This window comes from Cyprinodon tularosa, unplaced genomic scaffold (genome assembly GCF_016077235.1).
Source record: "Cyprinodon tularosa strain WSP-4 unplaced genomic scaffold, ASM1607723v1 ctg66, whole genome shotgun sequence".
Classification (NCBI taxonomy): Eukaryota; Metazoa; Chordata; class Actinopteri; order Cyprinodontiformes; family Cyprinodontidae; genus Cyprinodon; species Cyprinodon tularosa.
This window is the reverse complement of record NW_024039407.1, coordinates 6,074,373-6,092,108: the sequence shown is the minus strand read 5'-3', so window position 1 is coordinate 6,092,108 and position 17,736 is coordinate 6,074,373. Positions and strand designations below refer to the sequence as shown.

General features: G+C 40.8%; 1 protein-coding gene across 1 annotated transcript in view; it reads right to left on the bottom strand.

The window, feature by feature from the left end:
- Window positions 1-14,669, bottom strand: part of plekhg5b (pleckstrin homology domain containing, family G (with RhoGef domain) member 5b) — a 162,927-nt gene extending 148,258 nt beyond the window's left edge. The window contains exon 1 of the mRNA XM_038309253.1: window positions 14,071-14,669. Within this exon, the coding sequence (XP_038165181.1) occupies window positions 14,071-14,152 (82 nt within the window). The 5' untranslated portion in view covers window positions 14,153-14,669. The remainder of the gene's footprint in view (window positions 1-14,070) is intronic.
- Between the last annotated feature and the right edge of the window lie 3,067 nt (window positions 14,670-17,736).

Sequence of the window (17,736 nt, the reverse complement as noted above, 5' to 3'; positions counted from 1 at the left end):
GAAATCTGAATAAACACCCAATCGGAAAAAGAATGTGTCATAAGGTGGGAATATTTTTATCGGATACAGCAGGAACAGAACAGAATCACAATCCGATGAGATCCAATGAGAGGCGGGGTTCATGCTGATTGGCATTAAATCTGCATGAATTTAGATGCAGGGCAGGATTTAGTTATTTTGAATGATCTAAGCTGGGCCCCATGTTGATGTGACGCATTTCTGCTTTAAGTGCCTACACACCAGTCAGAATATTCCGAATACATGTTTATATCACGCATTATTAGTCAGATCCGACGCATTATTATCATTTATATACAGGCTCGGACTGGGAACGATTTTCACCTTGCCTTGCATTTTTCCATCTACACCCCCCCTCCCCCGGAAAAAAAAAATTTAAGCACAGTCAAACGCGTGCATCTCAAATGTGAAACACAATACGAATACACATTGTGGAGTAACCGATCTATCTTCAAGCATCAATGGACAAGCAAAGGCAAGGCTTCTATAATGTGGTTAATAATAAATATTCACAAACCACCTGGATATATAAAATCACACTCAATTTGAACCCAAGTCTATTGATCTCTTAGGCCATAAATCTAAAGAAAATTTTTTTTTTTACCCATTGACGGCCATGCTTAACTGCCAGATTGGGAAACATCCCAACCTGGCAGCAATGCACATAAGATGTGTGCAAAGCATAGCCAAGGAAGGAACACTTAATTTTAATTTTATAAGTTTTTTATCAAGCTTGCTTAATATTGTACACAGCATACAACCTTTATTGTATTTATTTATTGTATTTTATTTATTAATGAAAATATTTTTGTAGAATTTTGGAGTCTTTGTTTTTATTCTTGTGGTATCGAAAATGGTATCGAGTATCGAATATTTTCCTTAGTATCGATATCGAGTTGAAAAGTTTAGTATCGTGAAAACCCTACTTTCCGTTAAAGAAAATTTGGAGCAGTTCCCCAAACGAACGTCCAATCAGCGTTGGCTTTGAGGCGGGTTGAGGTGTGACGCAACGAGAAGCGCGACAGTTCAGTCTAAAGAACATGGCGGCTTCAGCCGATGAAACTAGCGTTAGCGTGGCTATCGAGCAAGTTTTATCGGAATTACAGAGTATTTCTTCACTGAAAGAAGAGCAAAACACTGCTCTGGAGGCTTTTCTCAGAGGAAAAGATGTTTTTGCTCTTCTTCCGACTGGTTTCGGCAAGAGTTTGATCTATCAATTGGCTCCTCTTCATCGTCGGTCTGTTAGTACGTCATATGCTTCGTTGATCTGATTGGTTTATTTGGCCCGTCTATCACCATCATAGGCCAATCAGCTAACCAGTATTTTCGCCCCTTCCCAAAATTACTTCAAAGGAAGGTTTCCAGATGGATATGGGGAGCAAATCCATAATATTCAAACATTAATTCACCGAATATAAGAGGAACATCCTAGTTTGGTTTAAAGAAAGCTTTTTAGTTTTATTATAATTAATTTGTTGCAAGGATTTTAAAGTTTGATAAATAGAAAATTGCACCATACCCCAACCGTCACAAGGATGTGCATAACGAAGGGCTATATATACTGCATGCATCATTTAACCAGTTAACATTGCATTACTTTTTGAGACTGTCACAGGTAGGAGCTTCGGCTGGAAAGTAAGTGTTGGGGCCGGTATGATTTAAGGAGGGACGGCCATCGCACGCTGAAATTAGGAACGGCCCACAGTATCACAGATTACCAGTCCGAGGCTGATGTAAACACAATATAGCACAACTCAAGTTAATTTATTTTGAAACAAACAAAAAGAAGGCAAACTTTTTTCAAAGCAAGTCCCGAGTTGGATTCCGATTTCACTGTGGCTTGGCCAGGAAAATCTGAAAAAAATATGCTTCCACATTTTTGAGAAAGGCATCTTAAAATAAACGCTTAAACTCCCAGTTCAGATAATTTAAAGAATGTGTTTATGTTACTGCAAAGGAGTCGCAACAGGTAACTTTTTTCATTCTATGATGAAATGTAAAAGAACTGACATATTGGCTACAGTCTGAGCCACAGCGCCCATCCTTTCTGACACAACGACTAGGAAGCACTATATAATTTAAAAGTCCATCCCTGAACCAGCAGTTCAGAGGAACCAACAACCACTCCTCAACTTGTTGACAGAAATAATCCCATAATTGGAACAATCTGGCTAAAATTGCAGTGGAGCTTCTACCTCTGAGCGGCCGATAACAAAGTCAACGGGAATCAAAAACACTTATTCACTAAAAGTACAGTTATTGTCAGGTGGAAGGCTGCAATATTCATAAACAGTCATTTAGTGAGGGTGGAGGTTAGAAGTGTGGAAGGACACGTTCGGAGATAAACGCTTGCAGTTCTGTTTTCCCCCTCTCAGAGAAGGTGTGTGTAGAAGTAAATGTGTTGACCTTAACGTGGTCTCTTTAATTATCCACTGCTTGCTTTAAAGAGAGGCAGCACACCATTGGTCTCTAACACAATGATGGGAGGCTCTATGATCGACTGAAGTCGTTTCAAGTTTCTGTGTGATTTTTAAAAACCAAGACTGAACTGAGAACAATGAGCCAACAAACCCTAACCCTGCAAACTGAGAAATTACGTTATGTCATGCAGAGATGGTAGCATTTAAAAAAAAAATGAAATAAAGGTATGCCCCATTAAATAAGGACAACACCGAAGTGTGTGAAAAAGGTAAGAGGAGACAAAGTTTGGGGACAAGTAACAGTTTGAGCTTCTGTTCTCCAGCAGCCAAGTGTGCTGAGAGGCTGAAAGAGAGACGGATGGTAGGAAAACATGCATGATGGAAGAAAAATAAGCCTCCAGCTGTGGGACTTTACACACATGACTTCACCAACTCCCCCCCATTGCAAAGTGGCTGACACTGCAGCCATGTGTGGAAACACCTGTTTCTGTGTAACCTGATATTCACCTGTCCTCAGCAGGGAGAGCCTCTTTAAAAGACAAACCTCCACATTTACATCTTTTCTAGTTTTGAACAATACGTCCAGTTTCACTTTGTCTATTGTGGGTAATAAGATCTCTCTGACGTCGGACTTACACTATATTGCCAAAAGTATTTGCTCACCCATCCAAATTATTGGAATCAGGTGTTCCAATCACTTCCATGGCCACAGGTGTATAAATTCAAGCACCTAGGCATGCAGACTGTTTTTACAAACATTTGTGAAAGAATGGGTCGCTCTCAGGAGCTCAGTGAATTCCAGCGTGGAACTGTGATAGGATGCCACCTGTGCAACAAATCCAGTCGTGAAATTTCCTCGCTCCTAAATATTCCACAGTCAACTGTCAGCTGTATTATAAGAAAATGGAAGTGTTTGGGAACGACAGCAACTCAGCCACGAAGTGGTAGGCCACGTAAACTGACGGAGCGGGGTCAGCGGATGCTGACGCGCATAGTGCGAAGAGGTCGCCAACTTTCTGCAGAGTCAATCACTACAGACCTCCAAACTTCATGTGGCCTTCAGATTAGCTCAAGAACAGTGCGCAGAGAGCTTCATGGAATGGGTTTCCATGGTCGAGCAGCTGCATCCAAGCCATACATCACCAAGTGCAATGCAAAGCGTCGGATGCGGTGGTGTAAAGCACGCCGCCACTGGACTCTAGAGCAGTGGAGACGCGTTCTCTGGAGTGACGAATCGCGCTTCTCCATCTGGCAATCTGATGGACGGGTCTGGGTTTGGCGGTTGCCAGGAGAACGGTACTTGTCTGACTGCATTGTGCCAAGTGTAAAGTTTGTTGGAGGGGGGATTATGGTGTGGGGTTGTTTTTCAGGAGCTGGGCTTGGCCCCTTAGTTCCAGTGAAAGGAACTCTGAATGCTTCAGCATCCCAAGACATTTTGGACAATTCCATGCTCCCAACTTTGTGGGAACAGTTTGGAGCTGGCCCCTTCCTCTTCCAACATGACTGTGCACCAGTGCACAAAGCAAGGTCCATAAAGACATGGATGACAGAGTCTGGTGTGGATGAACTTGACTGGCCTGCACAGAGTCCTGACCTCAACCCGATAGAACACCTTTGGGATGAATTAGAGCGGAGACTGAGAGCCAGGCCTTCTCGTCCAACATCAGTGTGCAACCTCACAAATGCGCTTCTGGAAGAATGGTCAAAAATTCCCATAAACACACTCCTAAACCTTGTGGACAGCCTTCCCAGAAGAGTTGAAGCTGTTCTAGCTGCAAAGGGTGGACCGACGTCATATTGAACCCTATGGATTAGGAACGGGATGTCACTTAAGCTCATATGTGAGTCAAGGCAGGTGAGCAAATACTTTTGGCAATATAGTGTATATTTGCCATTTTTTTGGACGAAACAGAAAGTTTATTTTCTCCATAAAAAAAAAAAACACCATCCCTCTGAACCTTACATTAAAAATCTGACTTGTTGATCACGGCTTACTTCCTGTAATAGCAAGTTAAGTTGGTTATGTTCAGTAAAGCCTCTTAGCTCAGGTATCTGGTTGTACAGAACTATCAGTTTCCATCAAAATCACTGTCGGCCGAGAAAAGGCTTATGAGCTTTAACCGAAGCTTAAACAAAAACTTCTGATAGAGAATTTCTTTGAACTCCACAGTCCGTATCTCTAAAGACAAAGAAATAAAACTAAACAAAGTTCTTTTTGGCTGGAATGAGTTCTGAGTCAATGTGAACCTTTGACAGGCACAGAATCTACAGATTCAAAATAGGATGTTTTATTACATTTTTTTCATTATTGTTCCTAGCAAAGAACAGGCTTTGTTTTGGAAATGAATAAAGTTTTGAGAGTAACTGTTGTTTTTATTTTTCATTTTTCTATTTTTTTATTTTAAATATTGTTTCTTCTTTAATTTTAAATGTTGAAATGCAATTTTTTTTATTCTCATTTAAATTTTTATATTTACTCAACTTTTTAAATGCATCTTTAGATTTGTTTTTTTTTTTTATCTTTTTTTTTATATACTTTTTTTCTTAATTTTTTTTGTTTTTTTTTTACAGATTTAACATGTTCAAATTTTCATTTATTTAGTTTTTTGGATCAAGTTTTTAAAATTGCCTTCTTTTCAAACTGATCACAGTCTCTTTACCTCAATCCCAATATAAACGATTAGTCTTCATGCTCACAATGAAAAATAATAAAAAATTTTATTAAGATTTAAACAGACCAGAAGTAATCAGTCTTCACTCCTCATTCGCAAGCCGGGACAATTGTCTATTTCCCCTGACAGGGACTCAGAAGAGGAATTATTGAGCTAAAAAAATAAAAAATAAAATATTTAATAAAAAAGTATTTTATCCTCAAGTTTTTCCTCATGTTGAGCAAATATTCCAAGCTGTTGCATACAGGGATCACAGGAACCACAAATACCTTACAAGCATAATCGATGATCTATAGTTGGGCTGCCCAAAGTCAGACCATGAGGGCTGCTGTCCTGCAGATTTTAGAGATTTTCCTGCTTCAGCAAAACTGACTTCCATTCATTACTGATTAACAGGTTTTTGCTGAACTGCAATCATCAGAATCAGCTGTGCTAAAGCAGAGAAACCTTAAACGGTGGTCCTTCAAGACCGACTTTTGGCAACCATGCAATTGGTTTTGGAAAACAAACATGCACAGTATATAGAAGTGCAAATCTTTACATTGTTCTTTTCAGTTTTGAAAAATAAAAACATTTTTAGTTTAGTTTTAGGTTTTTAGTTTTGAGTATTAGTGACTCAGCTACAAGAATAGAGACAGTGTATGCAAAACAATATAGTTTTCTTTTTTTTTTTAAACCAAACAGATTCAAAATCCAAGAGATTTTCCATCATATTCTACCTGTAAAGTCCCTTCAATGAGATGTTAAAGAAAGTGTGGAAGAATCTGAAGATTTTCTCATCATTGAGGCCCCGTCCGCACGAAGTCAAAACGAACACGAAACGCTAATATTTTCCAGAACGTTTGTCGTAAAGACGGAGACGTAAAATAAATGTGATCGTCCACACGAATGCATGAAAACGCTGCAAAATGTATGCCAGGCCTGTAAGTGGCGCTGTGGTGCCAAAGCAAAAATAGGGGACGAAATGTTGGGCATGCGCACTAATATTTATACATGGTTGCCCTGCGGGTCCATTTTCGTGGTTCAGTGAAATTCAGGTGCTGAACTATGTCGTCGATATTGCTCTGTTCTTCCTGGAGATATTCCAGAAGAAGAAGATTCTGTTGTAAGCCCGACAGCAGGGTGAGTAGCATGAGCAGCAACCATTCAACACAGTACGGCGCCATTGTTGTTGTGATATTGTGTCGCGCATGCGTGTTTAGAGGCGACGCTATGACGCATGCGTGTAAGAAAAAAAAAATGCAGTTAGAACTTAAAGATGGAAAAGCGAAAACGGCGTTTCAAAATCTTTCCACTCTGAAGGCTTAATAAAAAAAAGATCGTTTACAGACCCCGAAACGCCGGCTTCGTATGGATGAGAGGCTGGTTTGGTGAAAAATTTGTGCGTTTAGGCCAGGGTTTGACTTCGTGTGGATGGGGCCTAAGAGGAGAGAAACAAAGCATTGCGTCTCCCCCACCTGTAGCTGCACACTGCCTACCAGCAGGCTGAACGGAAACCACTGGGTTACGGTTTCTCTCAACTTAAAAAAAAAAAAAAAAAAAAAGACTAAACTTAAGTGCACACCATTTAGGTGCCTCTTATGTATTAAAGAAACAAGATACCCAAGATAGCATTACACTTTGTCTTCCTATTCAATATAATCACTTCAATGTCAACATATTTTTTCTCTTGGAAGCACTGACATTACCAGACATTTGATCAACATGTTTGCTACAGAATAAAGCTAGTTTCCTTTCCAGCTCTTCCAGTGGCACCAAAACAAGCAAAACAGGATTTTTAAAAATCCAAAATAAACCCTCATTAGCTTTTCCACATGCTTTATTCAAACTAAAATGGAATTTTAACCATCAGCAGATTAAATGACTGCTTTAATGTTAATGTGATACTTGTCTCTACAAAATAAGACACTGAGGACCACAAGTTAAAAAGAAAATGTCAAAACAGATTAGCTTCAACAGGGAATCCCCACTGTGAAAGGAATACAGCTCAAGAACATGCTTAACTTCCAAAACAGGTTTAGACTCCCTTGTTTTCCCCAAAGGAAAAACATTTTTTTTTTTGACAAACCCCTCTGAACATAGAAAGACTTTGCTAGGGTAAACTCTGCATCCAAAAGAACCGTAATACTGAAATCCATGAAAATAAGCATGTTTTCTGTTGGACACAATATAGAAGATTACTTTGCAAGTGCATGAATAAACTTAATTATAGCCTGCAGCACACTTGACACTAAACCAAGAGGTGGAGACCAGCATTACTGAGTCAGTTTTGACCATATCTGACTCTAGTGAAATACAAACATTTCCTTTGGATGTTTTAAAACAAGAAAAAAAGAAAGATTCCCCTGGGCCAGTGGCGTTAATGAGATGGAAGGCAGGATATAGAGTCCTTGCAGAATAATTGTTTTTGTTCGAAATAAATGCTAGAACATGCAGAGACTGAGGATATTACTTAAGAAAGCTCAGCAAACAACATAAAAGACTGAGAAATTGTGACCTATGATGGCATCAGGAAGAGAAATGCAAAAAGGGGAAAGAGAAAGGAAATCACAATGGAACAATGGCGAGACGTTTCAAAAGAAGGAAGTTTAAACTCAAACAGGCCTTGTGCCAGTCTAGAAATCACACACACACACAAATTATGCCAGTATCCAGCAGAGAGACTGAACCCTTCTCCATATGTCCTCTCAGCACTGAGAGCCTATAAAGATTAAGTCCCACGCAACTCCATTTAGAGTATAATCTCACAGCAGTTCTCCATCCTATTGCCATTACTGTAGCTGCTCCAATCTCCACCTCTATTTGGGTCCTTCCAGATCAAGATTGGGATATAAAAGGCAATAAGCGCTCTGCCAATGGCTGTATTCAAGTATAGAGCTGACCTCATACTTTAGATTTAACACAGTAAGGTCATCTTAAAAAGGCAGAGAAAAGGTTTTTGGGGAAGCAGCGACTATGTAAACCTATGGTGCTTTGCAAATGCATTCACACCACTTGAACTTTTAGACAGTTGGACACATTACGACAGTAAATGTTCATGTGAAATAGAGAAAAAAAAATAAAATACATTTGTGATTCTTAACCACTCCACTCCTAGGGACAATGGCGACTTATTAATCGTGATGTCAGCCCCAGAGTCCTGAAGGCCTGTGCAGAGCAGCTCTGAGGGATTCTACAGCACCTTTTCAGCCTTAAGCAGGACATACACTGTGCGATATTTTCAATCATTGCATGCAGCTACAGCTCAAACTGTACGACTAAACTGCAGTTTAAAAGTTCACAGCTCACAATTTGCGGCTCGATGCTCTGATGAAAACTACCTGCTCACAGTGCATGTCCAAAAACCGCACGTCGGGCTGAGCGCTGAGAGATGGCGCTGGTCGGACTCGTCAATCTGGAGGAAGAAGAAGAAGAACTTCCTTTCTTGAACATGCACAGTGCTCGAGGTTCTGGTAAATTGGCTTGCGACTCTACTTCAGCAGCAGGATTTGTCCACAAACACCTCACAACAGTTGAGTAAATTTCAAACGTTTGATTTTTTTCATGATATTACGATTCCTGACCGGAAGGTGGTCATGAGAGGCTAATCACCCCTCGTTACTACACGAGCCAGGACACACGATGAGGCTGAAACTCGCCCCGATCGAAAAATTCCCCACAGGACTGGAGAATCGGCCTGAAAAGGCCCAAAAAAAAAAATCGTACAGTGTATGCCTGGTTTTAGCCTGTCCTAGGAGACAGTTCCAGTGATGTGGAAAACCTAATGCTTTGTTCCAGTACCAAAGAAGGCTCAGCCAACAGTCCTCACTGACTATGGACTATAAACAAGCAGCTATCAAGACCCCCCTGCACTTTGCTTATTGCAGTGGAATTGGAGTTGATGATGCCATCATTCACCTGCTTCAACAAACCCACTGTCATTAAGACAAGGCAGACACCACTTTGAGGATCATGTTATTTGATTTCTGCAGTACATTTAACACCATTAAGCCTGACTTACTTTGTAAGAAATTCCAGAAGACTCAGGTGGAGGCATCAACAATCACCTGGATCATAGACTACCTGACAAACAGACCACAGTATGTTAAGGCCAATTTATGCTTCTGACGCATAACCTCTGCAACCGTCAAATCTGTCTTTGTGTGCGACCAGAGGTTTCGCAACCATCGTCGTGCACCTCAAAATAATCCTGACTACGCGTCTGACGGTCGCAAAAAGTCGCAGACCTCAAGCGGAAGTATGCAGACAAAAATGGGCTGTGATTGGTCCTCTGTTTGCCTTTCCAGCTGTCTGTGTGGTCGTCCTTCTCGATTCAGTGCAGGGACACGTCATTTCTTATAAAAGTAGAGGATCAACTACGATGGACAACTATGACGAAAGCTTAACCGAGGAGGTTCCGAAGTACAATCCGTCGTAGTTCTCACGAGTTCTCGAATAGGCTCCCCCTTGTGCTTTGGTGGGAAACTGCTGTGCGTCCCTAAAAAAATTCCAGACCGACGGTGCAGAAGAATACCAGCAAAAGAGGTTTGCGACCAGACCTAAGCTACATTTGATGTGTACGGTTGCAGAAGTCTAATCTGCCCTTTAGACTGAACGGTCGACTGTCTAATGAAGTAGTCGGCAGCACAGGTGCACCAAAGGGAACGGTAATCTCACCATTCCTTTTTAATCTGTATACCTCTGACTTCCAGTATCAGGCAGAGTCCTGCTACCTGCAGAAAGACTGCAGTGTTAGGGTGCATCAAAGATCTACAAGAACCTGAGTAGAGAGAACTAGTGAACTGCTTTGTGGCATGGTTCGAAAACAATCATCTGATCCTGATGTCAACAAAAAACAAGGGAGATGATGGTAGATTTCAGAAGAAACAAGAAAATTTTGAATCCTGTTCACATCATGGGCGAAGAAGTGGAAGTGGTTGAGGGGTATAAATACCATGGTTTTCACTTGGACAACAAACTAGACTGGAGACGCAACTGTGAAGCCGTCTACAAGAGAGGGACAGACCAGACTGGACAACCTAAGGAAGCTTAGGTAGTCTGCGTTTGCAGCAAGATGCAAAACATCTTCTATAAATCTGTTGTGGAGGGTGATCTGTTCCAGAGCCGGTTCATTGGTGCCCAAAATGAGATTGCTCCTTTGCCAACTCCTCCCACTGTGTTTGTAGTATTCCCAAAAAGCAACTCCACAGTTATTCCATAATTATTATTTTTTTTAATTTAAACTGATCAAAAAATAAAACTTTTTAAAGGCATTAAATAAATAAAGGTTTGAAGGAACCCGACCTCCACTCCAAAAGGGTGGACGCATTTGTTCGTTTCAATTTGCATGTTTTCTCAACAATAACAAGGCTTTGTTGGGCTACTGTATCAAACCTCGAACTCAACTCTATTCCTGACATTTTAAATCGAAAAAGCTTCAAAAACGTCTTCCAACTTGGAAACAAAGTCCAGTGGATTGTTTAACTTTTTTGGAAATCCAACATTATGCTTCTTCTTGCCAATCCTTGACAAAACGATCCGTTCTGATTATCCCGTCAACAGATTTGATATTTTAGGTCAACAGCCTGTCTTGATAGTTTCCCAGTTGTTCCTTTACTCATTCCATATTTGGACAATGTACTGAGCAGCGCTCGCCGAGGCATTCAAAGCCTAGGATATTGTGTTGTGATCTAACCTGGCTTTAAACTTCTTCCCAACCTTTATCCCTGACCTGCCGGCTGTGCTCTTTGGTCGTCATGATGCCTTTGTTCTCATGTTTTCCAACAAACCGCTGGGGCCTTCAAAGACATAGCTCCTTTTATGCAGAGATTATATCTTACACAGGTGGTTGCACTTGATTTTCTTAAAGGTGTGTCAGAATAAAGGGGGAGTTAATAAAAATGTGTCCCACTTTTTTTATTCTTCTAGACTTGAGATCCAAAGTCAAGAGGTTTAAGGTGTTTGGACGCTTTTCAAGATGATACCACGTAAGAGACGGCGGACTAGAAGAAGCTCCTCTTCCAAACCAGGGTTGCTGGCTGAAAGGAACGCTTCTCAAAAACAAAACGCGTAAAAATTTCAAATTTAGTGTTTAGAATAATTTAATTTTGTATGGGGCAACTTCTTCTGAAAATGTGTTAAACTTGTCATGAGAGAAAGGTTTTATTTCTACAATAAAGAGGTCGGCATGTTTTTTCAAAGCCCTGCAGTCTAACCAGTTTATACAATCTATGCAGGTTTATCAGTCCCAAAAATCAAGTTCTCCATATTTCAACTATTAGAACATCATTAATAAAGTAAATGGTTTTAGGGGCTCTGGACTGAATAGCAGCAGAGATTTCTAGCCAGGCCCTCCTTGTTTTTCAGAGAACAGAGACCAGACAAGACATCTGGTCCCAGATTAGACCTGTGTGTTTAAGACAAGCTTAAGACTCCGGTGGCCTGGAACACTGAGGGGTTCCAGACTCAACCAATTAAGGCTGCTAAACTTTAAACTCTGTGCTTACTTTACTTACCGCATGAACCCATGAACTGCGAGCACTGAATGCATCACACATGAACATGTACCATCAGGCAGACAGTGAAGCACTTTGAAGAAGAGATAAAAAATACTCTCTTATCCTTTAATAGACTGAACTTTCTAAACAGGTTTTTCAGTTATTAATGAGTTTTCATGTCTCGTTATTCATAACTAAACTACTTTGCCTACCTGTAATACTTATGCTTGTTAACTGCATATGTAAAACAGAAGCAGTCGAGCTGCGGGTGAAGTCTGGGCACATCTAAAATACAGCTGGGAGAGATCAGAGGAGAAGAAAAACACTGCTGAAAATGGAATTGGTCTGCAGATTTATAAGAGTGGATATCAATCATCTGAATGTTGTCCCCGAGCAGGACCTTAGATCAGCCTCTAGAGTCTTCTCTCTTAAAATAAGTCCGTCTTCTGTTAGAATGACTGCTTCAGAAAGGTCGTGTGCCAAATCTGGCGCTTAGCTTTGATCCCTCAGTTCTTTTTCAAACTTCCTAGAAAAGTTAATTAGTATTTTCTAGATCTGGATGGGTGCATGAGGGAAAAGGAAGCATGGAACAATCTGTGTTCCATGCTTCTTCAGTTCAAATCTTCAGTTATATTTTCTTGTCACGTGGTCCTAATATTCTAAACATCCATCAGATTGTTAGTCTACACAGATGTTGGAGCTTTCATCCTTCTATCCATACATTTGTCTATTGGTTGTCCATCCATCCCTGCATCTAACTCCCCATCCATCCAACTGTCCATCCATTCCTCCATCTAACCCACTATCCATTCATCCATCCATCCGTCTTTTCAACCATCCAACTGTCCATCCATCCATCTAACCCACTATCCATCCATCCATCCATCCGTCTTTTCAACCATCCAACTGTCCATCCATCCATCTAACCCACTATCCATCCATCCATCCATCCGTCTTTTCAACCATCCAACTGTCCATCCATCCATCTAACCCACTATCCATCCATCCATCCATCCGTCTTTTCAACCATCCAACTGTCCATCCATCCATCTAACTCACCATCCATCCATCCATCCATCCGTCTTTTCAACCATCCAACTATCCATCCATCTAACCCACTATCCATCCATCCATCCATCCGTCTTTTCAACCATCCAACTGTCCATCCATCCATCTAACCCACTATCCATCCATCCATCCATCCATCCATCTTTTCAACCATCCAACTGTCCATCCATCCATCTAACTCACCATCCATCCATCCATCCATCCAACTGTCCATCCATCCATCCAACCCACCATCCATCCAACTGTCCATCCATCCATCTAACCCACCATCCATCCATCCATCCATCCATCCAACTGTCCATTCGACCATCTAACTCACTATCCATCCATCCATCCAACTGTCCATCCATCCATCCAACCCACCATCCATCTATCCGTCCATCCATCCATCAATCTAACCCACTATCCATCCATCCATCCAACTGTCCGTCCATCCATCCATCCATCAATCTAACCCACTAACCGTCCGTCCGTCCATCCATCCGTCCGTCCATCCATCCAACTCTCCGTCCGTCCATCCATCCATCAATCTAACCCACTAACCGTCCGTCCATCCATCCATCCATCCATCCGTCCGTCCAACTGTCCATCCATCCATCTAACCCACCATCCATCCATCCATCCATCCAACTGTCCATTCGACCATCTAACTCACTATCCATCCATCCATCCATCCATCCAACTGTCCATCCATCCATCCAACCCACCATCCATCTATCCGTCCATCCATCCATCAATCTAACCCACTATCCATCCATCCATCCAACTGTCCGTCCATCCATCCATCCATCAATCTAACCCACTAACCGTCCGTCCGTCCATCCATCCGTCCGTCCATCCATCCAACTCTCCGTCCGTCCATCCATCCATCAATCTAACCCACTAACCGTCCGTCCGTCCATCCATCCATCCATCCATCCATCCATCCGTCCGTCCATCCATCCAACTCTCCGTCCGTCCATCCATCCATCAATCTAACCCACTCATTCACTCATTAATAGTCATTCACTATCCATCTCTTCATCCAAATGTCCATCCAGCATCCACTCATCCAATCCCACTTAACTATTAATCTGTTTAAGGATTCATCAATCCATCTAGTCATCCATCCATCTCACTCAAATATTAATCCATTTAAGTATTCATTAATCAATTTATCAATCCTCCATCCAGGGTTTTTAATCTAATAATGACTTCAGCCAACTCCTGACCACCTGATTTAAGGCGCAATCCGGACTGAAAACTTTGCTTTCCGAGTCAAGGTAGGACTTGGCCATGAAAGCTGCATTTAGTCTGGATAGTTTATCTCCTCTAAGCAACATAGAGCAGGAAAGGATGCCTTTTAAACGCCGTCCTGTCCACAGGGTCACACTGGTTCACCAACACACACTGCAAACAAACATCCAGGCTACTCACTCAGTCTTAATCTGAGTCCCAGCCAGCTCCTCGGAGGCGATTTATGCAGAACCGAATTCATGCTCCACTTGTTCGGTACCATCAGCCCTCCTTGCAGAACCGTCTTCCTCCCAAACAGCGGATCTTTTCCTCTGTAACCGTGGATCCCACTCTACTGTTAGTTCAGCAGTTTTCCTGTTGGGGCCATTTTCATTTGGCTGCTGCTCCCGCAGACTGGATCGGTGCGGAGCTCCACGCCGCGCGCAGCTCAGATCACCGAGCGCCACGCAAAGAAACGCATCGCCCCGCACACAGCGGTGGAAAGTTACCTGAAGGAAGCTGGACGGTTGGACGCAGCGTTTGGCTGTTAATTACCTGTTGCAGAAAGAAAAAAAGATCTCTGCGCTGCAGCAGGAGGGGGAACAATAAAGCTGTGCTGCTGGTCTGAGTGGGAATGATGGGATTAAAAGGAAGAAAATCTCCTCCGAGGAAGGATTTCCTCTACAGCAACTTTACATGCGACGCAGATCTGAGGCTGGAAGCGTGTTTATCTCTGCGGAGCATTGTCCGATCGACCATCCGACTCTCTCCCATTCATTCAGACTAGTTCCTCCTAAAGACTCGCTGCACTTGGTCGCTCTAGTGGCCAAGTCTTGCTGCTGCCTGCAGATATTCCCTCCATACATGGGTTCATTCAGATGACATGAGCTCTGAACATTCAGATATGTCAGATTTACTCTGTGGGAAATGCTTTATCTCATAAAGACATGCAAAACTTTGCAAAGGTGTTTAAATCGCCCAGAAATGTGTTGTAAAGTAAACATAAACCCTTTTGGTTAAAACAAGAAGGATAATTAGAGCAGCTTATTAACCTGCAGATTGGGAGCAGGTGATCCAGATGCTCTCTGATTGGCTGGTTGCAACTTTGGAGTGAATTTTGTTCCATTATTGTTGCAAAGGCAGTACTCGGATTGAGGGGGGTGTATGGAAGAGGATTAGGGCAACTGAAAGAAATGTAAAACATAAATTGATATTTAAACTTTTTTTCAGTATAATGTGAAAAAAAAGTCTGAATTCTGAGATTAAAGTCAGAATTCTGACTTTACTCTCAAAATTCTGACCTTTTACTGAGGGGGGATGTACGGAAGAGGATTAGGGCCACTGGAAAAAATAAAAAAGTTAAGTGATGTTTAAACTTTATTTCAGTATAATGTGAGAAAAAATTCTGAAATCTGAGATTAAAGTCAGAATTCTGACTATAATATCACAATTCTGACCTTTTCCTGAGGGGGGATGTACGGAAGAGGATTAGGGCCACTGGAAAAAAAAAAAAAAGAAATAAAAAAAGCTAACTGAATTTAAATTGTATTTCAGTATAATGTGAAACAAAGTCAGAATTCTGACTTTAATCTCAAAATTCTGACTATAATCTCAGAATCTTGACCTTTTACTGAGGGCGGATGTTACGGAAGAGAATTAGGGCCACTGGAAAAATTAAAAAAGTTACCTAATATTTAAATTTTATTTCAGTATAATATGAGAAAAAAGTCAGAATGCAACAATTAGATAAAAGGGAGTTAACGATAAAACATCTTCATTCTGCTTCATCACCAGCACAGAGATGTAAAAGAACAGCACAACCAATTGGATATAGTGTTAAAGATGACAAAGTGACAGCGTAATACTATAGCTGAAGTATAAGACTGTAGTTTTACTGTAAGGTGCCTTGGTCAAGGTCAATGACCGGCGTACCTGACCTGTAGCAACCATACATGCATGTTGCTTTAGGTTAATAGACTATATTAATTAGGCTATGAATGCTTCCAACAATAAAAAAATAAAAAATTCACCATCCTACTTCTTTTTTGTTTTTGACAACTAGACTACTGAGGAAAAGTGTTTTGTAAGTTGAGGTTTGGAAAAAATAAAACACAATCCAGGATAATTTGTCTGTTTTTTATTTTTATTTTATTACATTCAAAAAGAATCGCTGGTGAAGATTCCCAGTCATCCAGGTCATAGTCATTCCAAAAGAAAAGAAAATTTAAAACAATCCACTGGACTTTGTTTCCAAGTTTGAAGACGTTTCGCTTCCCATCCAGGAAACTTTTTCAATTCAGATTGTCAGGAATCACGTTGAGTTCGAGGTTTTAACAGTGTAGCCCAAGAAAGCCATGTTTTTTGTTTTAAAAAAGATGCAAATTGAAAGGTACAAAAGGGTCCACCCCTTTGGAATGGGGGTCGTTGGGATTCTTTTGTTCTCATGTTTTCAAAACAAAAACAAGATTTAGTTGGGCTACTGTATAAAACCTGGAACTGAAAGCTATTTCAGACATTTTGAATTGAAAAAGCTCCCTGGATGGGAAGTGAAACGTCTTCAATCTTGGAAACAAATTCCAGTGGATTGTTTTTGTTTTTAATTTACTTTTTTTTTTATTCAAAAAGAATCATTTTATTTCCTTTTTGTTTTTCAAATTGAATTTTTTCAACAATTTTTAATTAAAGGAAATTTATTTGAAAGAAAACACTATTAAAAATGATAGGAATGAAAATAAAATTCCTCTACCTAAAACATATTTTCTAAATTATTGTTCTTCCTTGACATATTTTTCAATATGAATTGTAATATTTTTTAATTGCGTTTTACAGATCACATTAGGTGTGTTTCAGATGAACAGCACCTTGCCTGGAATGAGGCTGAGTGTTTACAGGTGATAGACGGGGTTTTAAAAGTATTATGATCCTTGACAAAGCTGTCTGCAACTGAACAAGATGGCTGGCAGTGGTTGAGTTATGCAAGTTATTCATTGAAAATACATAAAGAAGCCACAGATCAATGGTTCAAGTTTGTATTTATGCATATCTATAGAACTAAATTAGGACATTAGATGCAGAAGCAAAGCAACGCCTCCAGCCTCCGTGGTTCCTCCAGTCTAAGAGAGGTACGTGGAAGCAGATAATAATCCAAACTCTTTTCTAACAGTTTATTTTATAATGATTTTCCAGCCATTGATTCATGTTCAATACATCAATTTATTTTGTATATCACAAGATTTTTAACTTCTCACCATGGCTACCATTTAATACAAGCTGCAACGCTATAATGCATAAGAGCCCAGGTCAGCCACAGACTGGTTCTGAAGACACTCCTTTGAGATCTGGGCTGTGCTTTGAATCTGAGGTCCAGAGCATTTTTGGAGCAGGTGTTTCTCCAAGAGGCCTCTGTACATTACTGCATCCTGACCAATATTCCCCTAACATGATGCTGCCACCACTATGCTTCAATGTAGGGGTGGTATTGGTTTCCTCCAAACATGATGCCTGTTATTCAATTTTTCAACCTTCATCTCATCAGACCAGGGAATTCAGGTTCTCATGGTCTGGAAGTCCTTCAGGAGCCACGAGGGTTCACCCCATAAAACCAGCCTTTTTTTTTTCATTAGGGAGCTGCTTCCATCTGGCTGTTCTTGCAAACAGGCTAAACATGACTAAAAAAACAAGAAGTTTTTCAAAGTTTCTTGTCCGGACTTTTTTTTTGTTTCAAATTTCTATAAAAAATGTGTTCTTTGCTTGCAACAATAATGGAAGCAAATTCACTCCATAGTTTCTCCGATGACCTCCACTTCTAGGGGCGAGCTCTTCTCTGGAATCAGGAGGAAAGACGCATTTCTATTGGTCTGCCTGGTT